Below are 17,401 nucleotides of genomic sequence, written 5' to 3' on the forward strand. Positions count from 1 at the left end.
GGGGGGTTTCTAGCAACAGCCAGAAGGTGTGCCTGTGGAGAGGGACACACGAGCCGCCCCCCGCGTCTACTGCTGGGGCCTCTGTTCCGGCTGGATGACCCTGGATTGGCTTCCCAAACTCCGCGTCTGGGTTCCCCAATTTAAATTAATTCCAACACTACTACCTTCAATGAGCAGAATGAGTGGCGGGCTCTGGGAATGCCGGCGGTCAGGCTCTCCACACAAACACTCTGGATTCAGACAAGCCGGGCTTCAAATCCAAACCCTGAGTGATCCCAGGTGATACTGTCACGCTCTGACCTCAGCCTCAGCATCTGGGAGGGTGAGGCACCATCACCCACTCCAGGGAAGATCAAACGAGCCAGTGAGTGCCCACACCTTGAGGCTGTTGTACAATCTGCATTTGACATGACCTTTGACTTACTATTGGGTAATTCTGGAATGATGAATAGAACAGTTTCTAGTGGTATATGAGCTTAGATTCGAGTCTGAGCCTCAGTCTCCTCATCTATGAAATGGGGGGAGGGTGACAATGGGCATCACACGACCAGCATACAGTAGGAGCTCAAATATCAGTCCCCTCCCTTTTATCTGAGCTGACATCACCAGATGGCCCGGCCTTGAGTTTCACCCACGATTCAGCCATAGAGGCCTGAATGTCAGACTCCCTTTCCTTCTTGGTGAAGCGGCCTGGCCCAGCCCCACTGACCCAAGAGCAAAGGCAAGCTGAAGAGCCAAGACCCGCAGTGGGGCTCTCCTGCCACCTAGAGGCCAGACGGGGAGTTGGCCGCCTAGTGTCCTGACCCAGGCGGCTTTTGGCCTAGGGCTGTGCTTGACTTGGGGAGGTAACTCCAGCTGGGCCAACCTCTGATCAGTGCCCTATCAGGATGGCTGGGCCCAGAGCAAGGCCAAGGAAGCTTCTTGATCCCTCAGCTGCTACCTGCCATGAGGAGCCTAGCACAGCTCATCAGACTACCAGATGGTGCTCAGTTTCTCTGGAAAAAGTACTCGGTTCAAAGTTCAAGTCAGGGGTGGGGTGGGTCAGGTATCATTTGCCAATTCCCATCTGTCATCTGTCACCCCATGAAGAATAGCAGGAGTACGAACTAGTGACCAGCACTTCAAAGCAAAGCTAAAGCCTACCCTGCACATAACAAGAACAGGACAAGCACATGCTAACTATCCTTCGAATGCGCAGGAGGGGGCCTATGGGGGGGAAAGGCTCCAGTCCCAGGCCTGATCCTGCCGGCTTTGGTCCTGCTCCCTCTCTGCCGCATCCTTGGGGCCTGTACCCCTGACCACTTGGGCTCCCCTCTGCCAGAGGCCACGCCCACAGAGGGCCGAGTCTCTGCAGCCAGCCCTGACTTGCCTTGGCTAAGGCTCAGATATCTCCCCAAAGCCCTGTCCTCCCTTCCCACAGGATATACTTATCAAGGGCTCATTAACACCAGGCAGGGCAAGGCCAGACACCAAGAGGCACATACAATCTCATCTTGTCCCCAAATCCATCCTGTCCCCAACCCCACACCTGAGAGGTCAAGAGAGGAGCCCCGTCACAGCCCATTGAGACAGGGTGAGGCCAGGGTGCGGGAGCAGCTCAGTTATTGCCAGCGATCGGGCTCCAGGAGCCCAGGGCCTTCTCTGTAAACACACATACACGTACACACTCACTTCCTGATTTTCAGGCCCTCTTCGTTGTCTGGAAGGAAAAACTCAAAAGATTTGTACGTCTTGACCATGTCCCGGCGATACTGGCCGACGTTGAATTCTGGGGGAAAGGAGAGGCTCAGCCGTCACACAACAGCAACCTTCCCCGACTCCTGACCTCGACCCACCCCAGGCCCTGCTGCAGTCTAGCCCGCCCTCTTCTCCCCTAGGCCACCACAGCCCCTATCCCCCCTCGGAAAGCCGAGGCCGAGTCTCACCTCGCGTGGGCACACCAATCCAGTTCAGGTAGCGAGTCAGCTTCTTAGAGATGTAGGTCTTGCCCCTGGCGGGCAGGCCCACCATGACGATGAGTGTCGGGCAGTTGGTCATGCAAACTGAAAGGCAAGGAGTGATGTCAGACAAGGGCCGGGACCCCTCCCGCTGTGCCCACGCCCCCTTGCAGGGTCCTCAGCCTCAGGACACACACTGGTATCAGACAGCTTCCTGAGCATACCCAGACGCTGGTCTCAAGCCACTGCTGGCATGTCCTCATTCTCCAGACCCGTCTGGGCTCTAGCAGACACAGAGGGATCTTGCCAGCCCTTCTCCTGATGTGCACCAAGCATGCCCCTGGCTGGACACTGCGGGGGAGTTCCCACGGCAGGCGGGGCGGAGCCAAAACCCAGGGGGGATTCCGCTCCCTGCCTGTCACCTAATGGTCTTTCAGCATTTGTGCTCACACGGCTGCTTTCCGTCCCGGCAGGGGGCGAGGGGAGGGGATATTTCTCTTTATCATACAAGACCCAGCTCAAAAACGGCTTCTTCCATGGGTCCCTCCTCCAAAGCACCTCCGTGCCCACCTAGTTCCCTGTCTCCCCAATCTCGATCATCTCAACGATGAGTCTGCCCCCATGACTCACCACTTGGAGCGAAAGCAGCCCTGCAGTGGGGTCCTGGGGTCTGGCACAAGAGTCGGTGCCCAAGAATTATGGGCAGAAGCAGGGAGAGAGGCATCTCAAAACCCACAAAGGGCTGCGACCAGCGACCCAGGCCCACGCCCACAAGGGCAGTCCCTCTGATAGCCCACCACCGCTATCCCATGTGCCACCAGGTCAGTGTGGAGGCGAGGAAGCTCTGGACACAGGCCCCCCCACCCTCAAACCCCTGGCTCGCTAGGACAGACACCGAGCCTCATGTGACCCAGCTCAACTTTCAATGTGGCCTCACCTCAGCGGCCTCAGGAAGCTTCCTTTTCATCATCCTCAGAGCCTGGGCCAGGTGAACCCACAGTAGACAGATAGATGGACAGAGGTGGGGACCTGTCAGTGCCCCACCTCTGCCCACGTGGCTCTGCAAGTGCCTTCACGTGGAAGCACTCCTTAGACAGACTGCCAGGCCCAACTGCTCAGGCTGTCTCCTTAATTGGAGCACAGCGGCCCCAGGGCCAGCCCTGCTCAGGGGTCAGGAGTCAGAGAGGCCTGACTTCCCATCTTGACTCTGACACTTACTGGCAACTCTGTGCCTCGGTGTCCTCACCTGTAAAATGGGACGACGGTCCCTCAGTGAGGTCTAGCCCTATCTCCATGTAAAAGCCTGAGCACTTTTTGGGAGCTGTGCCCTCTGCCCAGCCCTGGCAGCATGCCCAGCTAAGGGCAGAGGTGCAGCTCAGCACCGACTGCTCTTGGGACTTGGGGCGCAGAGGCACTTGTCGGTCTCCAGGCAGGCCCTGCAGAGAAGTAAAGGGCCCCGCTTGCCAGTTGGGGCTCCACTGCTCCTGTGCACGACCTTTGGACATATATGGCACCGTAAACCCCAGCGGAGGGAAGGAGGGATCCCACGGAATAGGCTGGCTGTGCGCAAGAGTGAGGAAACTGGTAGAAAAACCTCAGCATTGGTTAAGGCGAGAGGAAAACAAGTGAGGCAAGTCCCTGAATGCTGAAGGCCAGCAACCTGCGCTGTTTGCACAAGTCCCGGCCACCGGCTGGGGCTCTCAAGTAGCTGTAGGACAGGGCATCACTACTAACTGGGGGGGAGGAGGGGACCTGCACCCCTCCTGCTCCCTACAATGCAGCCGCCCCTTCTGACTACTCCCTGATGGACTCTTGCACAACTTCAGGACTGGGGTCCTGTATGCCCTCTGCACATCTTCTATCTTCCCAGAGACTCCCCGGCCTCCTCCCACACTTGCTGACAGCACCCTCCTTCCCCGGGCACAGCCATGGTGGCCAGGCAGGGCCACAAATCTGGGCTGGGTGCAAAGCAAGAGTAATAAGTTACCTATTGTCTCTGTTCCTCAAGATAAACTGCCAAGGAAGTGACCCAAAAGAAAAATCAAAGTACAAATGTATTCACAACCGCTCTGCTCCAGCAGCAAAACACAGGGAAACTAAGGCCCCCAGGGAGGGCACACACACGACTGTGCCAAGACAGGGGAGCGGGGGCGGGGGGGCGGGCATGCAGCCGGAACTGCAGCTCTGGGCCCTCAACAGCCCCGACACCGAGAAACAGGACAGCAGGACACGCTGTTTAGCACACTGGGTGTATGCGGAAGGAAATCTGAAGACATGTCAACTCAGCTTCCCTCACTAGTTCCTGTTCCTGTACATTTGCTCAAGGCACCAGGAGGCCGGACACAACTCTGATGCTGAACAGTGACCATTTTCTCACGGTGTTACCACAGAGACAGCCACAAGTCCCTGAGGTGGGTTCCAGAACGGATTCCTGAATTGCCCCTGTTCCCACTTCCTTGGGCCAGGCTGGGAAGGAAGAGTTCTTTAAAATAAAGCAACCTGCTGTCTTGTGCACATACCAATCGCAGGAAGGGTCTTGACACCTTTTGGCTAAAAAAGCCATCAATTAAATATTGCCTTTTCTGCCATGCTCCAAGTCCTCTCTTCGTCCCCTGCCTCACCTGCCCCCTGAGCTCCTCCAGGTCTGAGCTGAGGGGTTGATGATGAAGAAGGTAACAGCTTCCGAACCCCGTGTGTGGCTCTGAATTTTATCAAAAGGAGGAAGAATTGCTAATGGAGAGTGGGGGTGGAAGGGGCATGGGACAGCCCTCGGTCAACCAGCCTCTGGTGCCCGGAGGAGCAGAGGAGTGGGGGGCTAGACCCCAGAGACAAGACTCCACACGGCATAGACCAGCCATGGGCCCCGCGTCCTCTTCTCTACAAAGCATTGTGTCGAGTCAACTTCTACCCACCACCCTCCCACGGGTCCTCACCTGTCATCTGGTCCTCAACCTAGTCGTAAGCCCGCCTTGCAGAGGACAAGACACTGCACAAATGTGGGCTCTGGGAACTCCAGGTGCTGCACAAGCAGGTTCCGCCTCAGACACTGCTTACTTACTCCCTGCTGCGAACTCTGACCCTATCCAGGGCTCAAACCCTCCCATCTTTGGCCTCTTGGCTGCCACCTCCTCCCCGCCCCGAACAGTGCGATGGCATGAGACCCCTCTGCTCATGCCAGAGCCATATTTTAATTGCAGACTTGGAGAGTCTGAAGTAGCAAGAAGCAGAGAAAGAGTGGTCATGAGGAAACCACAACGGAGTTGGCTACCCCTTAGCAAGCCCCTCCTCAGTAAGAGGCTCACAGCAGCTTCGTGGAGCAGGATGATGACCGTCATCAGGAACCCAAGGCCCAGAGAGGGTCAGCCGCTTGCCTAAGGTCACACAGTTAAGCCATGATGCGGCTTGAGAGTCCCCGCCTCCAAAGCCCAGGTTCTCACTCCTTTCCCTATATGTAGTAACAGCAGCCGCTCCCCTGGTTAGGATGACACAGCCCTAAGTGGACTAGCTAGAAGCACAACAGGAAGGGGCCTCGGCCTCCACACCTACAGGAAAGTCTGGCTAGGGCGTGGCCATAGCCCCTCAGGACTCAGAGCACTGCCTGCAAAGCCATGGCCCCAAGACCAAAAGCATGATCACAGCCTTGGTCCCCCACCAGGACCTACCAGAATGTCTGGTCAAAGCCATGGCTGCCCTCTGCCGATTCCCACAGTGGGGTAAGAGATACAAACAACCATCCCCCAGGACTCACATCATGGTCAAAGCCAAGGACCCCAAGCTGGCCTCAAAGCATGGCAAGGACCCAGCACTCTCCTTCCCTTTATCATGCCCAAGCAGAGTCCGGAGTGCAGGGAGAACCCTCACACACAGCGCAGTCTTCTGACCTCAACCTCCATATCTGTACCAAGAGTTGGACGAGATGTTCTCTGAGGTCCTCGCCAATTCACAAATTCAGCACAATGTTTCAGTTACTCCTAAAACAAATCTTCATGTTTGTTGTTAATAAAAAGGTTGCAGACTCATTGAAAGACAAGCAGAAAGTCAGGGTAGTGGATTAAACACCCGGGACCCCAGGAAAGGTGAGCCCCCTAACAATTCCATGAATTTCAGCATGTCTCCTAGATGTTTTTCACCCTTTGATTTTAGCATTCACCCACGATACCACGAGAATGTTTCCACACCCCTGGCCACACAGACCAGCCAATATGGCGCAGTGTTCTCCCTGTCACGATCCTGGTCACATCTATACTTCCCTGAAATTCCTCCCAAAACTCTGTTCTTAGGCATGGAGTTGGGAGATGAAGGCCAAGAAGTGCCCTTCCTCCCGCTGGAGGACTAGCCCACTCTTAGGCCTTTGAAAGTTCTGGGTGCAGAAAGGCCAATTCTTCTAGGGCCAAGGCACTCAGATCCAGTTCAACCACCCGGCCCACGCTCTCTGGCCTGCAAAGAGGCCAGGACAGGGCCTCCTAGCGCTACCCAGGCCTGAGGCGGGGAGGGCACTGTTGGATGCAGACGGGCCGGGGTCACTCCCCGAGGTGATGGCGGCCAGACCTAGCCCCACCGAGCTGAGACATCATCACATACCTGTCTCCGCCCCCTGCTCTGCCACACCTATGGCCGACCCCACACCTGTTCCTGCTCCCCTCCCACCAGTCGGGACAGCCTCACCTGTTCTCGGTTCCCCACCGGCTCTCGGCCCCCTCTCCCCGCGAGACCACTGCCCAGGCCTTCCTATCCACCCATCCCCGTGCTCCGCCCTCCCCTCTCCCTGCGGACCCTGCCTCACCACCGCGCTGGCAGGCGTGCAGGGCGGGCCGCCCGTTGCTATACGGCATCCAGATCTTCTTTAGGGGGTTCTGGGTCAATTCCCGTGGGGACGCCATCCCGGACTCGTGAGGAGTCGGGCGGCGCCGCTTCTATCCCCTGATAGCTGGGCCAACTCCGGCCACTCGAGGCCCCGCCCACAGGCCCCGCCCCTCCTCAAGCCGCGATGACGAGCGTTCAACTCCTCGCAGGCCCCGCCCCGGAACGAGCAGGCTCCACCCCAACTGGAGGGCCCGGCCTCGGACTACGCATGCCCAACCCGCGGACGAGCCGGGGTCTGGCCTAGCGGGCCGCCCTTCATGCGGGGATCCACGACGCGCATGCCCAACTCCCCGCAGATGCACGTCCTGGAAGGTGCAGGCCCCGCCCCCCACGAACAAGCCCGGTACACTCAACTCGACCGCGCTGATTTGCATAGGCATCTCCCAAGGCCTCTCGCTGGGCGCCGCCACCTTGTCCTCAGGGCACCCAAGCTTCCGCTTCCTGCTACGAGGGACCTCAGGGCCCCCAGGAGGGAAGAGTGTGCATACATTGGCTCTCATCACTAACATGAAGTCTCGGCTGCAACCCCTCTGTGCCTGCGAAACTTGCGCCGGACTGAGCCCTGGGACTCTCCCCTGCTCATTGGAGCGACCTGCTCGACTACGCTGAAAGCTCCTTTATCTCATGGACAGGGCAGATCTCAAAATTGATCATGTTTCTCTCTGCCTTAGCTGCTGGGAGCTCAGACCAAAACCCAGCCCACCTAGAGCACGTGAGGGGGACCTCGTAATCAAGCTCTGTAGGGATTCGCTAGGCCCTGGCGGCATCTTACTTCTAACAGGACTCATTTTTACCAATTAAATTTTAAATCCTAAGTTTCACTTTTTTTTTTTAGTCAGCCTATCTCAGGAAATGGAGTATGGATGTCATCAATTTTACAAGATTAAATGTGTCAATGTCTGAGACATCCACTCCAAACCACAGTAATGTTATCGTTCATTATATTATTTCTCTCCTGTCTTTAAAAAATGCAATGGAGGCAAGGGAGAGACCCGGGAGTTCCGAAACCCCTGGGTCACTCTCTCCTCTCTGACTCCTCAGCTCAGTCTCTTTAAGCTTTGGATTCTCTCTGCCCCTGGGGCCCTACCGACACTGTTGAAATTTATCACACTGCCCTCTAGCGATGTCCTCCACCACACCCCTTGGGAAGATCACTGCAACCTCAAGTTCTGTCTGCCCAAAGTGCGCCCAGCCAGGAGCCAGGTGCTAGGGACATAGAGAACAAGGCTCAACCCAGTACACTACAGGGGCAGCACTTCTGCCCTCCTTGCCACACCCCTGTCTTGGGTTAGTCCCCAGATTACCCCCAGCCCTTCAGAGCCTGACAAGGATCCTTGAGATAACTGACACAGATGGCTTGCCCACGTCACAGGAAGTGAAGACTCAGGAGGTCCACATGCGGGAAACCCACCTAGACTCTCCCTGAAACCAGCTCTAGCTGCCCCCCCTGGGGATGCCCTGCCTCAGAGAGATTCAGCCATTTCCTCCTTCAACCTCCCTCTGCAATGTCCACCCCTGCCTCCCTCCACCTCATGCCCAGCAGCTCTGATCACACCCATAGGTGGCTCCTGATGAGCAGGGTGCCCCTTGTGACCACCCTCCTGCTTCCCACTCCTTTAAAGCCACTCATTCTGTTCCTGACACAACCAGCCCTCCTGTCCGTCTCCTGTCCACTGCCAAGGTCGTCCTTGGGCCACCCTGGACTCAGAGACCATGTTACCACATGCCATACCCTTTCCAATCACCAGCACTGATTGCAAAGGCTTCCTTCCACCTCTAATGTTCACAGACACTCAGCACCCTATTGGGCCTGCCCACACCCCTCCCGGCCCCCTTGTGATGTTAGTCAAAGGCTTGAGGTAGGGGGTGGCCGGGGCAAGACAGGAGGCCAGGGCCACGTCTGGGCGGTCATACGCAGTCCGTCTGAGTCTGGCTTCCCAGGAAAGGTAGTGGCTTTCCACCTCCCACTCTTCCCCTAACAGTCTGAGCCTGGGCTGACCCGGAGATACCCGCCCAAGTCCCTATATCCAGTGGGAGGCCAGAGGTCAAGAGTTGGAGGAGCCCAGAGCCCCTCCCCAAGGCCAGGGTGCACATCTGCTCTGAGGTTTTCCCCTCCCGTGACCGCATTTCTCAGAAAACTGAGGAAGGGAAGCGGGGCCCAGGGTCACGGAGCAGCCCACAGCGAAGGGTGAACCCAGCGCCACTTCCAGCCTTTCGAAGCCTCACCTCCCGCACCTTGCACTATCGCCCACTCCCACCTCCACACCTGTGCACTTGCTTGTCTCCTCCATGGAGACGGTCTCCTGGCTCTCCGCTCCCTCTGCATCAGTAGATACTCAACAGAAAAACTGGTCCTCATGGCTTTTCCCTCCTTGGGGCCATCCCGAAGTGAACCAGCTAGCCTAGCCCCGGGGTGGGAAGGGTGCCAGGATGTCAGTGTGCACTCATGTGTGAACACATCCTGCTCAGTCTCTCCCCACAGTGAACCTGCCTGGCCTGGCCCTGGCTGCCTCCCGTGGTGCCCTCTGCACTGACCACTGGACATCCCACCAGTGTCCCAAGCTACAAGCTCTGAGGTGCCTGGAGTCCTCAGTTCTCAGTGCTCAAATTCTTCCATCCTGTATCTATCTGCTGGCCAGTCCTGGCCAAAGCACCAAGCCACCCTTTGCAGCATAAAGGCCCAGGGACCTCGGTAAACACCACACAAACCCACACACCAGTGCACGAAAACATGACGTGAACACAGCGTCAGGGGCACACACACTAACGAGCACTGCACTCAGGCCCGCACAGGCACACACGAACGAGCCCGCACAGACACAGGCTGCAGAGGGCCTGCGGCTCTCTGCTGCCTCCCTTCCCCTCCTCCTCTCTCCTCTGCCGCCACTGAGAGCTTCGGGGAGTTTCCAGGAGTTCCAGCTTCCTCTGGCCATTTCTGGCCAAGGATCTTCTAGTGTGTCTCTGGACCCAGAGCTCACAGAGGGTGTGAGGTTCCCCCTTGGGGGCACGGAGCCATGTGACCATGATCTGCACTTGCTGATTCTGGCCTGGCACAGGATACACAGTAGGTGCTCAAAGTGATTCAAGACCATCCCGGGAACACAGAAAGGTCGCAAAGAGGTTCATGATCAGCACAGAGAACACAATAAGTGCTCAGGACGGACACAAGGCTCACAGTAGGTATCCTAGAAATGCTGGTTTAAGGATTAAAGCCACATGATATGAAAACCTTCCCAAATGAGCCTCTGGGCCTCCTCAAACTGGTGTGACCCCTGAGGAGGGACCTGGACAAACGTGACCCCTTGAAAGCCAGCAAAGGGCCTAGTAGGAGGGCCTTGGGCAGCTCCAGCTGGTTGTTCCTCCCCCTGGACTGGAGGAAAAAGCTATTTATAGTTCCCCCTTGGCCCAGCCCCCTTCCCCCTGCAGGCGACAATGTTCCCCCTCTTCCAGACCACTGACAGATTGATGCCCTTCGGAGCACCCCTGTACCTACAGAGATCCTCAATACCCTCACACCCCTTCCAGCACCACCCCCACTGTGCCCAAGTCATTCCCCAATTCCCCCACCCTTTCCATGCTGCTCCGTTCCTACCCTGCCTGCTGCTCCTTGACCCAGAGGCCATCAGAGAGCTGCCTTCTTCCGTGCCTCTGTCCATCCTGCAACCCAACTGGCCTGGGCTACTGCCCCCTACAGTGTGAAGTTGGGCAACTCCGCCCTCTGGCTCTGGAGGGAGAAGCTTGCCCATGGCCCCGCCTCTCCAGCCCTTCCCTGGGCCCGCCCCCCAGGGCTGCTTTGAACCGTGAGATAACATCAGTGCCCCCAGCCCAGGCAGCCTCATTTATGTCATTATTGCCTTTCTCTAGCCAGAGCTGTCCATGCTGTCCAGTGCCTGCCCTTGTCTCCAGCTGGGGTTTACACCGCCCAGCACGGCAGCCCCATCCTCAGGCGAGCCTGTCCACACCGTCCCGGAGGTCCGTCCTATCTTAGGCCCAGTAATGGAGTTGCAAGTACGAGATAAGGCAAAACCCACTCCTCCCACACCCAGGGACCAGGGCAGTGAGATGAGGAGTGGGGAGTGGGAAGAGGGGCAGCAGCCAGCTATGACGGCCTCCACGTGTCACCGTCTGGGTGCCCACGACGGTGCGACTTTCTTGGCCATCCCATTCTCTCATCACTACATTTATTGAGTTCTCCCTGCATGCCAGATCCTTCACGTACATTTATCAATCAATGCTCACGGGAAGCTTGAGGCATCACTCTGCTTTACAGATGAGGAAACAGGCCCAGAAAGGTGAGCACGTTCACTGAGGACAATTTGAAGAAGGAGGGGCAGAGTTTGGCTGGAGCCGGGGCAGCCTGAGCCTCGCCACCCCTGAGCCATGTGTGTCCAAGGGCCGAGGCTGGGTGTGCAGGTGTGTAGGTAGGACAGTGCCTGGCTGTGTGTTGTGCATGCCTCACGCAGGTTTGGGAGACAAGCGCCTGTTCCTCCCAGCCCCCTCACATGCCCTCACCTTGCTCACACATACTCGTAGCTGTCAGATACCAGAGGTGAAGCCACACACGCGCACACACCCCCGCACGGGCAAGGCTGCCACAGCCACAGACCTCCCACTAAGGCCATTCGAGCCCCATCCATCCGGAATGGTCGCTGCCTCAGGGAGCACAAAACATGCAGGCAGCACTTCCCTGACCTATGCGGCAGGGCAGACCTGTCGGACTGGTCTTGGGTGGACTAGTCTCAGGTGCAGTGATAGGCTCCTGCACTGAGGTTCCTGTGAGTGACCGTATGTGGTGATGTCCAGATGCTGTGACCGTGGGGCACACACACAGACCAAGCTTCCACCTGGTGGCGACCTGCCATGGTAGCGTCCAAGCTGTTCAGACACATCATAAGTCCCTGAGGCTCGCAAGCATGGCAAGACTCCACTTGGCGGCCACCCGACATGGCAACGTCCAGGCATCTGGACACACTGTGACTCCGTGAGGCACACCGATACGGACACCACACGGCGGTGACCCCATATGGCGGTGTCCGCGTGCCCCGTGCCCAGAAGTAGTATCCTCCAGCTCTGCCTCTGCCCTCCAGGTGGCCCCGTCCAGGTGGGCCCATCGCTGTGACCCCCTCCCTCAGGTTCAGCGGCGGCCGACATGGGCCAAGATGTGAGCGTTGGTGGCAGCCTGCTCCCTCGCGGCTCTGGCCCGGGCCTGCTCCAGCAGGATCTGCAGGAGGCCAAGGGGGACATCCAGCGAGAGGGTGATGCGGGGGCCAGGGCGGGGGCCAGGGCTGGGGTTGCTCCAGGCAGCAGAGGGCCCTGTGGTGCTGGCTGAAGGGCCCTCCGAGAACACAGGGCAAGGGGTGGCCTCAGGAAAGTTCTGAGGGAGGAGCTGGAAGGCTGGGCTAGGGGTCGCTGGGACAAGCGGGACCCCGCCCGGCATCAGCACCATCAGCATCATCAGAGCGCACCTGGTCATCGCGTGGTCAGGCTGCGAGGAGAAAACGGGCTCAGGGCAGGGCTCGGGACGGCTGTGGCTCAGGGACAGAGACAGGTGGGGCACACAGAGAGACAGAGAGGGAGACCAAGAGACTGAGAGAAGGAGACTGAGGGGTTAAGATGAGAGAGGCCAGGCCAAGGACAGGGAGAAGCAAAGACTGAGATGAAGGGACCAGGAGAGACCACAGTGAGACAGAGAGAATCGAGTCTGACAGAGAAGGGGCCGGAGGGACAGAAAGGGTGAGAAAGAGCATGAGTGCGACAGAGATGGATAAAGAGACAGAGAAATCCAGAGGCAGAGAGTGTGTAAATATATATATTTATATACAGGGAGAGAAAGAGAGGAGCGCGAGGAAGAGAGAGGGGGCCAAGGAGAAGGAAAAGGAGATGAACGAGAGGGAGGCAGAGGAAAACAAAGTGAGCCTGGGAGGAAGAGAGACAGACACCCGCCCAGAGGCGGCCGGTGATGGAGGCGAGACAGAGAAACACAGGGACAAAGGCGAGCCTGAGGTCGGAGCAAGGGTGCTTGCGGAAGGGCAGAATCGAGGTCCGCGAGGAGAGAGGAGCCAGAAACCCCACAGCCCGCTCAGGTCCGGAGGCCTCCGCTCGCCCAAGCCCCAGATCCAATCAACCCCCAAGACCCTGCCCATCCCACCCTGACCCTCGTCCTACCAGAAGCGGCAGCCTCTTCTGGGATAAGTCAGGGCCACTGTGACTGCCCTGGGCTGGAGCCGGGCAGCGCTGTGCTGTGACCTCACCCTCGGCCCCCTTCGCGGCCCATTTATCCCTCTCAGCCCCCAGGAGTGGGAGCTGGGGCATGTCCCCTGGCAGGAGGCAGCCCCCCACCTATGACTCATCCCCTCCTGGGGGGCAGTGAGGACATAACCCTCAGCCCCCACCTTCTCTACTCCTTTCTGGGACAAGTTTGAGACAAAGAGTCACGGGGCAGTGAGCAGGACTGGACAGAGGGATTCTGCACCCAGGATAGTACTGACGTCCCAGAGAAAACCTACCTCCCGACACCCCCATCTCCCCGAACAGTCACGACAGAGGCTTTTTAAAACAGCAGCTTTAATGCTCCCCACAAATCAGCACCATGTCATCACAGGCTTGGGTCAAGGGGCAGGTCAGACGTAGTCACGTCCGCTCACTACCCACAGCCACCCCCACACTGAGTCATCTGCCGGGGAGGCAGGAGCCACAATGGGGGTTTGTCCACAGTGGGGAAGGCTAGACCCACCGGACCGAGTCACTGAAATAATGGACAGACTCATGCACGCTCACGTGCACACAAGCCTCTAGCACCAAGGAAAGGGACAGCAGGGTCCTGCTGAGACGCCAGCTCCTCCAGGGGTCACTGAACTTCAGCTCGTCCTCCGGGCCTCAGCTCTGGAGAGCACCTGGGGGGGCAGGTTGGGAGCTGTCTTGAGCCATCTGACCTCACCCAACTCGCAGGCCACAGAGCAGCCCCAGGTGAAGGATCCGCACAGATGGGAGCTGGGGGCCATGGGAACGAGCGGGAGCCCCAACCTCAGAGAGGGCGTCCTCAGCAGATCTTTCAAGGTGGGAGCATGGGGGGACCACACTAGGGACCCCACATCTGGGCTCTCTATTCGGCTCTTTGGTCTGGAGGGTCTTTCCCAGGCTCCCCATCTGAGGGGACTTCTGACTCAGGACCCTGACCCGGGACCTGGGTAGACTCAGTGCTGGGCTGGCAGGTGGGCCCATACCTGTCCCCTGGCTCTGAACCGCCCGGGGCGAGCAGCGGCGCTCGCAAGCCTCTCGGGTCCCAAAACGGTTGGCATTCCCTCCACAGCCACCGTAGACAAAGGGGTGACAGGCCTCCGTGCTGCCCGCCACAGCCCGATGATACCAGCGCAGGGTGTAGGCAGTACAGGAACCCTCATCCAATGGAAGCGAGCAGGGATCTGGGGCCAATGAGGGGTCAGGAGGTCAGTAAGGGCGGGTGGCGGCAGTCAGAGAGGGCCTGGGGTCAGTGAGAGGTCAGCAGGAACCAGCTCCGCCTGCCCCTTCCCAAATCCCTCTGGGCCCAGCCGCCATTCTCACCGTCACCACCCCAAGGAGCCTCAGGGTCCTGGTAGTCCTCCACAGAATACTCAGAGTATTCATACTCGTCATCCTCGGGGGGCACCTGGCCTGCATGCAGGGTGGGGCGTGCCAGGTTCGTGCTGCCCAACCCCAGCCCACGGGGCAGGGCGGGCAGGCCTGGTCTCCCGCGCGTGCGCACAAGAGTGTCCACGCATGCGCCCTGCATGCGTGAGCACCCTGCCCATGTCTGCGCTCCACCCGCACATGCCCCGTGGGTCCAGCTGTCCTCACCTTCCTCATCAGCGTGAGAGACCCGGAGAATAGGCACGGGGCGGCGCTGGGGGCCAGCGGTGTCTGCGGCGTAACTAGGGAGGGGTCCTGGAGCAAGGAGCAGGGAGGGGTACAGGGCCTTGGCGGTCACCGTGGCAGCCACGCCAGCCCAGCCCCTGCAGAGACCAGGTGATGGGCACAGCGGGGCCTGGCATGAGGAAAGTTGCAGGAACAGGAAATACCAGAAAACTACTCACGTGATCCAGATGCGATAAACTGGCCCTGGCAGGCTGGAGGGGGTAGAGGGGCCAGGGAGAGAGACAATGACGGAGAGAGCAAGAGACAAAGATGGAAAGAGGCAGGAGAGGGAGGGAGGGAGAGAGGCAGCAGGTAGAGACACACAGAGGACCGCAGGCAGGCGGGACAGAGAGACAGGCAGAGAGGGGAAGGGAAGCAGAGACGCAGAGAGAGGGAGAGAGAAAGAAAGAAAGGCAGCGGACAAACAAAGGACAAGGGGGACGTTGGGAACAGGTCAGCAAAGGACGAGGGAGAGACAGAGATGGTCAGAGACCGGCAGACGTGAAACAGCGAAAGCAGTTGCAGACAAATGGGAGGAGACAGAGTGTCACTCTCTGGTGCCTGTCAAGGCTGTCCGACCCCCTGGCCCACGTCAGGCCCAGAGGGATGAGCTCTGCCCTCACCTACCCCCCCCCTCCTCAACACGTGGCCGGCCTGCGCATCCAGGACACTCCACGCCCACCCACATCTGCCTGTGTGTCTCCGTTGGGGAAGTCCCGTCCCCATGTCTGTCCCGAAGCACAGGCACCTTCTGTGTGTCCACCCATCTCCGCCCATTTCCTTGACTGCCTGTCCTCCCAGTAAGTCCTGGGGACCCTGCCTGCCCCTATGTAGCTAGGGGTGCTGGGGAGGAGTGGGGATGGGACCCAAAGACCCTCGGTGGGGCACCACTCACCGCAGTGCTGGCTCATCTCCTGCCGCACGAAGCCCCGAATGTCGTCCTCCTGGGAGCACCAGACCACAGAGATCACGAAGCACCCACGGACCCCGGGAAGCACGAAGGGCACGGGATGCAGGGATCATGGACGGACGCGGTATCGCGTCAGGGGCCCGGGGCCCGGGGGGTCGGGGCGTGGGGTGCGGGAGGAGCGGCCCAGCCCACCCCGGCCCACACTCACTGTCAGCGCAGCTTCTCCCTTCTCGCCACGGGGGCCAGCGGGTCCCGGCCGCCCCTACGTGCAATGGGTGGGACCGGGCTGTGACCTCTGATCTCAGGGACACCAGAAGTCAACCCAGTCTCTGACCCCGAGCCCAGCATTCCCCGCTCACCTGCTCCCCTCTGTCTCCGGGGACCCCAGGGGCACCGGGGGCGCCCACCACGCTCTCTCCAGCGGGACCGCGCTCACCCTGTCAGACACGAGGACCAGCGACGGACAAGCGAGCAGGGTCGGAAGTAGTGGGGGTCAGAAGTAAGGCAAGTTTGGGATTTTAGGTTCAAGGTTGGGGCAGGGATATTGGAAGATGGGTTACAGGGTCAGAGGTCAGTAAGGTTGTTGAGGTTCAGGGGGGTTCAGGGGTCAGGAGTCGGTGCCAGGGACCCTCACCTTCTGGCCCTGAAGTCCTTCAGATCCTTTAGGGCCAACACTGCCTGGTGGCCCGGGGAGACCACTAGAGCCATCGTTGCCCTTGGGACCTGGAGGACCCCCAATTCCTGGGGCCCCCTGGGGAGAAAAAGGTCAGGGTCAGTGATCAGAGCTCTCAAAAGTGGACCTGCTTCCAGAGAGCAAAATCTCCTCAGTTCACGAAGCCCTTGGCCTTAACTTACTCGCTCCCCTTTCTCTCCCTGGTCACCCTTGGGTCCTGACTGCCCATCAAAGCCTCGGTCGCCCTGGGAACAGAAAGAAGTGTGAGAGACACTCTGCCGTGGCCTCCCTCAGCTCTGTCGCCACGAGCCTCCTGCCCAGTGGCCACGCCTTCCGACCCCCAGGCACCTATGGCTCTCCACCTGCCACGATCCCCACGACCCCAGCCACACTGCGACGCCCCCTGCCCCGACTCCGCCTCCTTCTCCCACACCGACACGCCAGCCTCCTCCACCGCCTCCCACGTGCCGTGACCCCTCAGACCTGATGCACAGGTCCTCCGCCCCACCTCTCATCCCTGCACCCTAAATCCCACCGTGACCCCAACCCAGCCTCAAGCCCCAAGAGCAGCTCTACTCCAACCCCCAGGGTCCCGACCCTCCACAGCTTTCTTCACCTGAAACCCCCACGACCCTACCATGACCTCGCTTGCTCATCCTGACCCCCCTGATGTCCACTGTCGAGAGACTCTGTACCTTGGGACCGATCAGGCCCTCCTTGCCAGGGGCCCCCGCCTGGCCTGGCACACCGGGCTCCCCCTGGAGAAGAGAAGACATGAGCCGGGCTCCGGCCCCCCCGTCCGCCCCCCACCCCGGGCGTGCCCACACTCACCGTCTCTCCCTTGCGTCCTGCCAGCCCAGGGCGGCCTAGGGGGCCGGCTTCCCCCTGCAGGTGTCAGGCGGAGGGGTCAGCCTTAGGCCTCAGGCCCCGCAGCCCCCCACGCCCCCCGGCATCCCCCCTCACCTCTGTACCTTATCTCCCTTCTCTCCATCGAGGCCACAGGCCCCCTTAATTCCCCGTTCGCCCTGAGAGAAAAAAGTAGGAGGAAAAGTGACCTCTGGATACCCCGCCTTATAACCCCCTGACCCTGAAACCACTCTCGGAACTGGCCTCAGACACTCCAACCTC

The 17,401-nt window shown here is 59.3% G+C and overlaps 3 protein-coding genes across 13 annotated transcripts in view; all 3 read right to left on the reverse strand.

Annotated features, from left to right (window-relative positions):
* The window catches only part of PFKFB4 (6-phosphofructo-2-kinase/fructose-2,6-biphosphatase 4), a 35,876-nt gene extending 25,370 nt beyond the window's left edge, over positions 1-10,506 (reverse strand). For 2 of the 9 annotated variants that reach the window (XR_004950625.1, XM_016149854.2), the window contains exons 1-3: positions 10,393-10,505; positions 1,926-2,042; positions 1,672-1,768 (exon numbers count right to left, since the gene is read on the reverse strand). Coding sequence is in view for 6 of the 9 variants with exons in the window: in XM_016149854.2 (XP_016005340.1) it covers positions 1,672-1,768; positions 1,926-2,042; positions 10,393-10,456 (278 nt within the window). In the remaining 3 variants the exon portion in view is untranslated. Of the gene's footprint in view, positions 1-1,671; positions 1,769-1,925; positions 2,043-5,685; positions 6,615-6,710; positions 6,901-7,154; positions 7,453-9,066; positions 9,107-10,392 lie in introns of those variants that run through there. The other 7 variants (XR_004950626.1, XM_036220035.1, XM_016149852.2 and 4 more) reach the window with 7 other exon arrangements.
* Positions 10,507-11,007: 501 nt separating this feature from the next.
* Positions 11,008-13,251, reverse strand: UCN2 (urocortin 2). Its single transcript, XM_036220039.1, has 2 exons — positions 12,966-13,251; positions 11,008-12,285 (listed from the first exon to the last, which is right to left on the reverse strand). The coding sequence occupies exons 1-2, from the start codon at positions 13,110-13,112 to the stop codon at positions 11,935-11,937; spliced, it is 498 nt and encodes a 165-aa protein (XP_036075932.1). The 5' UTR covers positions 13,113-13,251; the 3' UTR covers positions 11,008-11,934.
* Positions 13,252-13,346: 95 nt separating this feature from the next.
* COL7A1 (collagen type VII alpha 1 chain) overlaps positions 13,347-17,401 on the reverse strand; it is a 30,415-nt gene continuing 26,360 nt past the window's right edge. For 2 of the 3 annotated variants that reach the window (XM_016149859.2, XM_036220024.1), the window contains exons 107-119: positions 17,245-17,298; positions 17,105-17,158; positions 16,969-17,031; positions 16,456-16,518; positions 16,235-16,351; positions 15,960-16,037; positions 15,809-15,862; positions 15,586-15,634; positions 14,870-14,902; positions 14,634-14,720; positions 14,361-14,450; positions 14,024-14,221; positions 13,347-13,693 (exon numbers count right to left, since the gene is read on the reverse strand). In XM_016149859.2, coding sequence (XP_016005345.2) covers positions 13,677-13,693; positions 14,024-14,221; positions 14,361-14,450; positions 14,634-14,720; positions 14,870-14,902; positions 15,586-15,634; positions 15,809-15,862; positions 15,960-16,037; positions 16,235-16,351; positions 16,456-16,518; positions 16,969-17,031; positions 17,105-17,158; positions 17,245-17,298 — 957 coding nt within the window. In that variant the 3' untranslated portion in view covers positions 13,347-13,676. The remainder of the gene's footprint in view (positions 13,694-14,023; positions 14,222-14,360; positions 14,451-14,633; positions 14,721-14,869; positions 14,903-15,585; positions 15,635-15,808; positions 15,863-15,959; positions 16,038-16,234; positions 16,352-16,455; positions 16,519-16,968; positions 17,032-17,104; positions 17,159-17,244; positions 17,299-17,401) is intronic. The other variant, XM_036220027.1, reaches the window with a different exon arrangement.

The sequence above is a fragment of the Rousettus aegyptiacus genome, unplaced genomic scaffold (genome assembly GCF_014176215.1).
Source record: "Rousettus aegyptiacus isolate mRouAeg1 unplaced genomic scaffold, mRouAeg1.p scaffold_m13_p_4, whole genome shotgun sequence".
Taxonomy (NCBI): domain Eukaryota; kingdom Metazoa; phylum Chordata; class Mammalia; order Chiroptera; family Pteropodidae; genus Rousettus; species Rousettus aegyptiacus.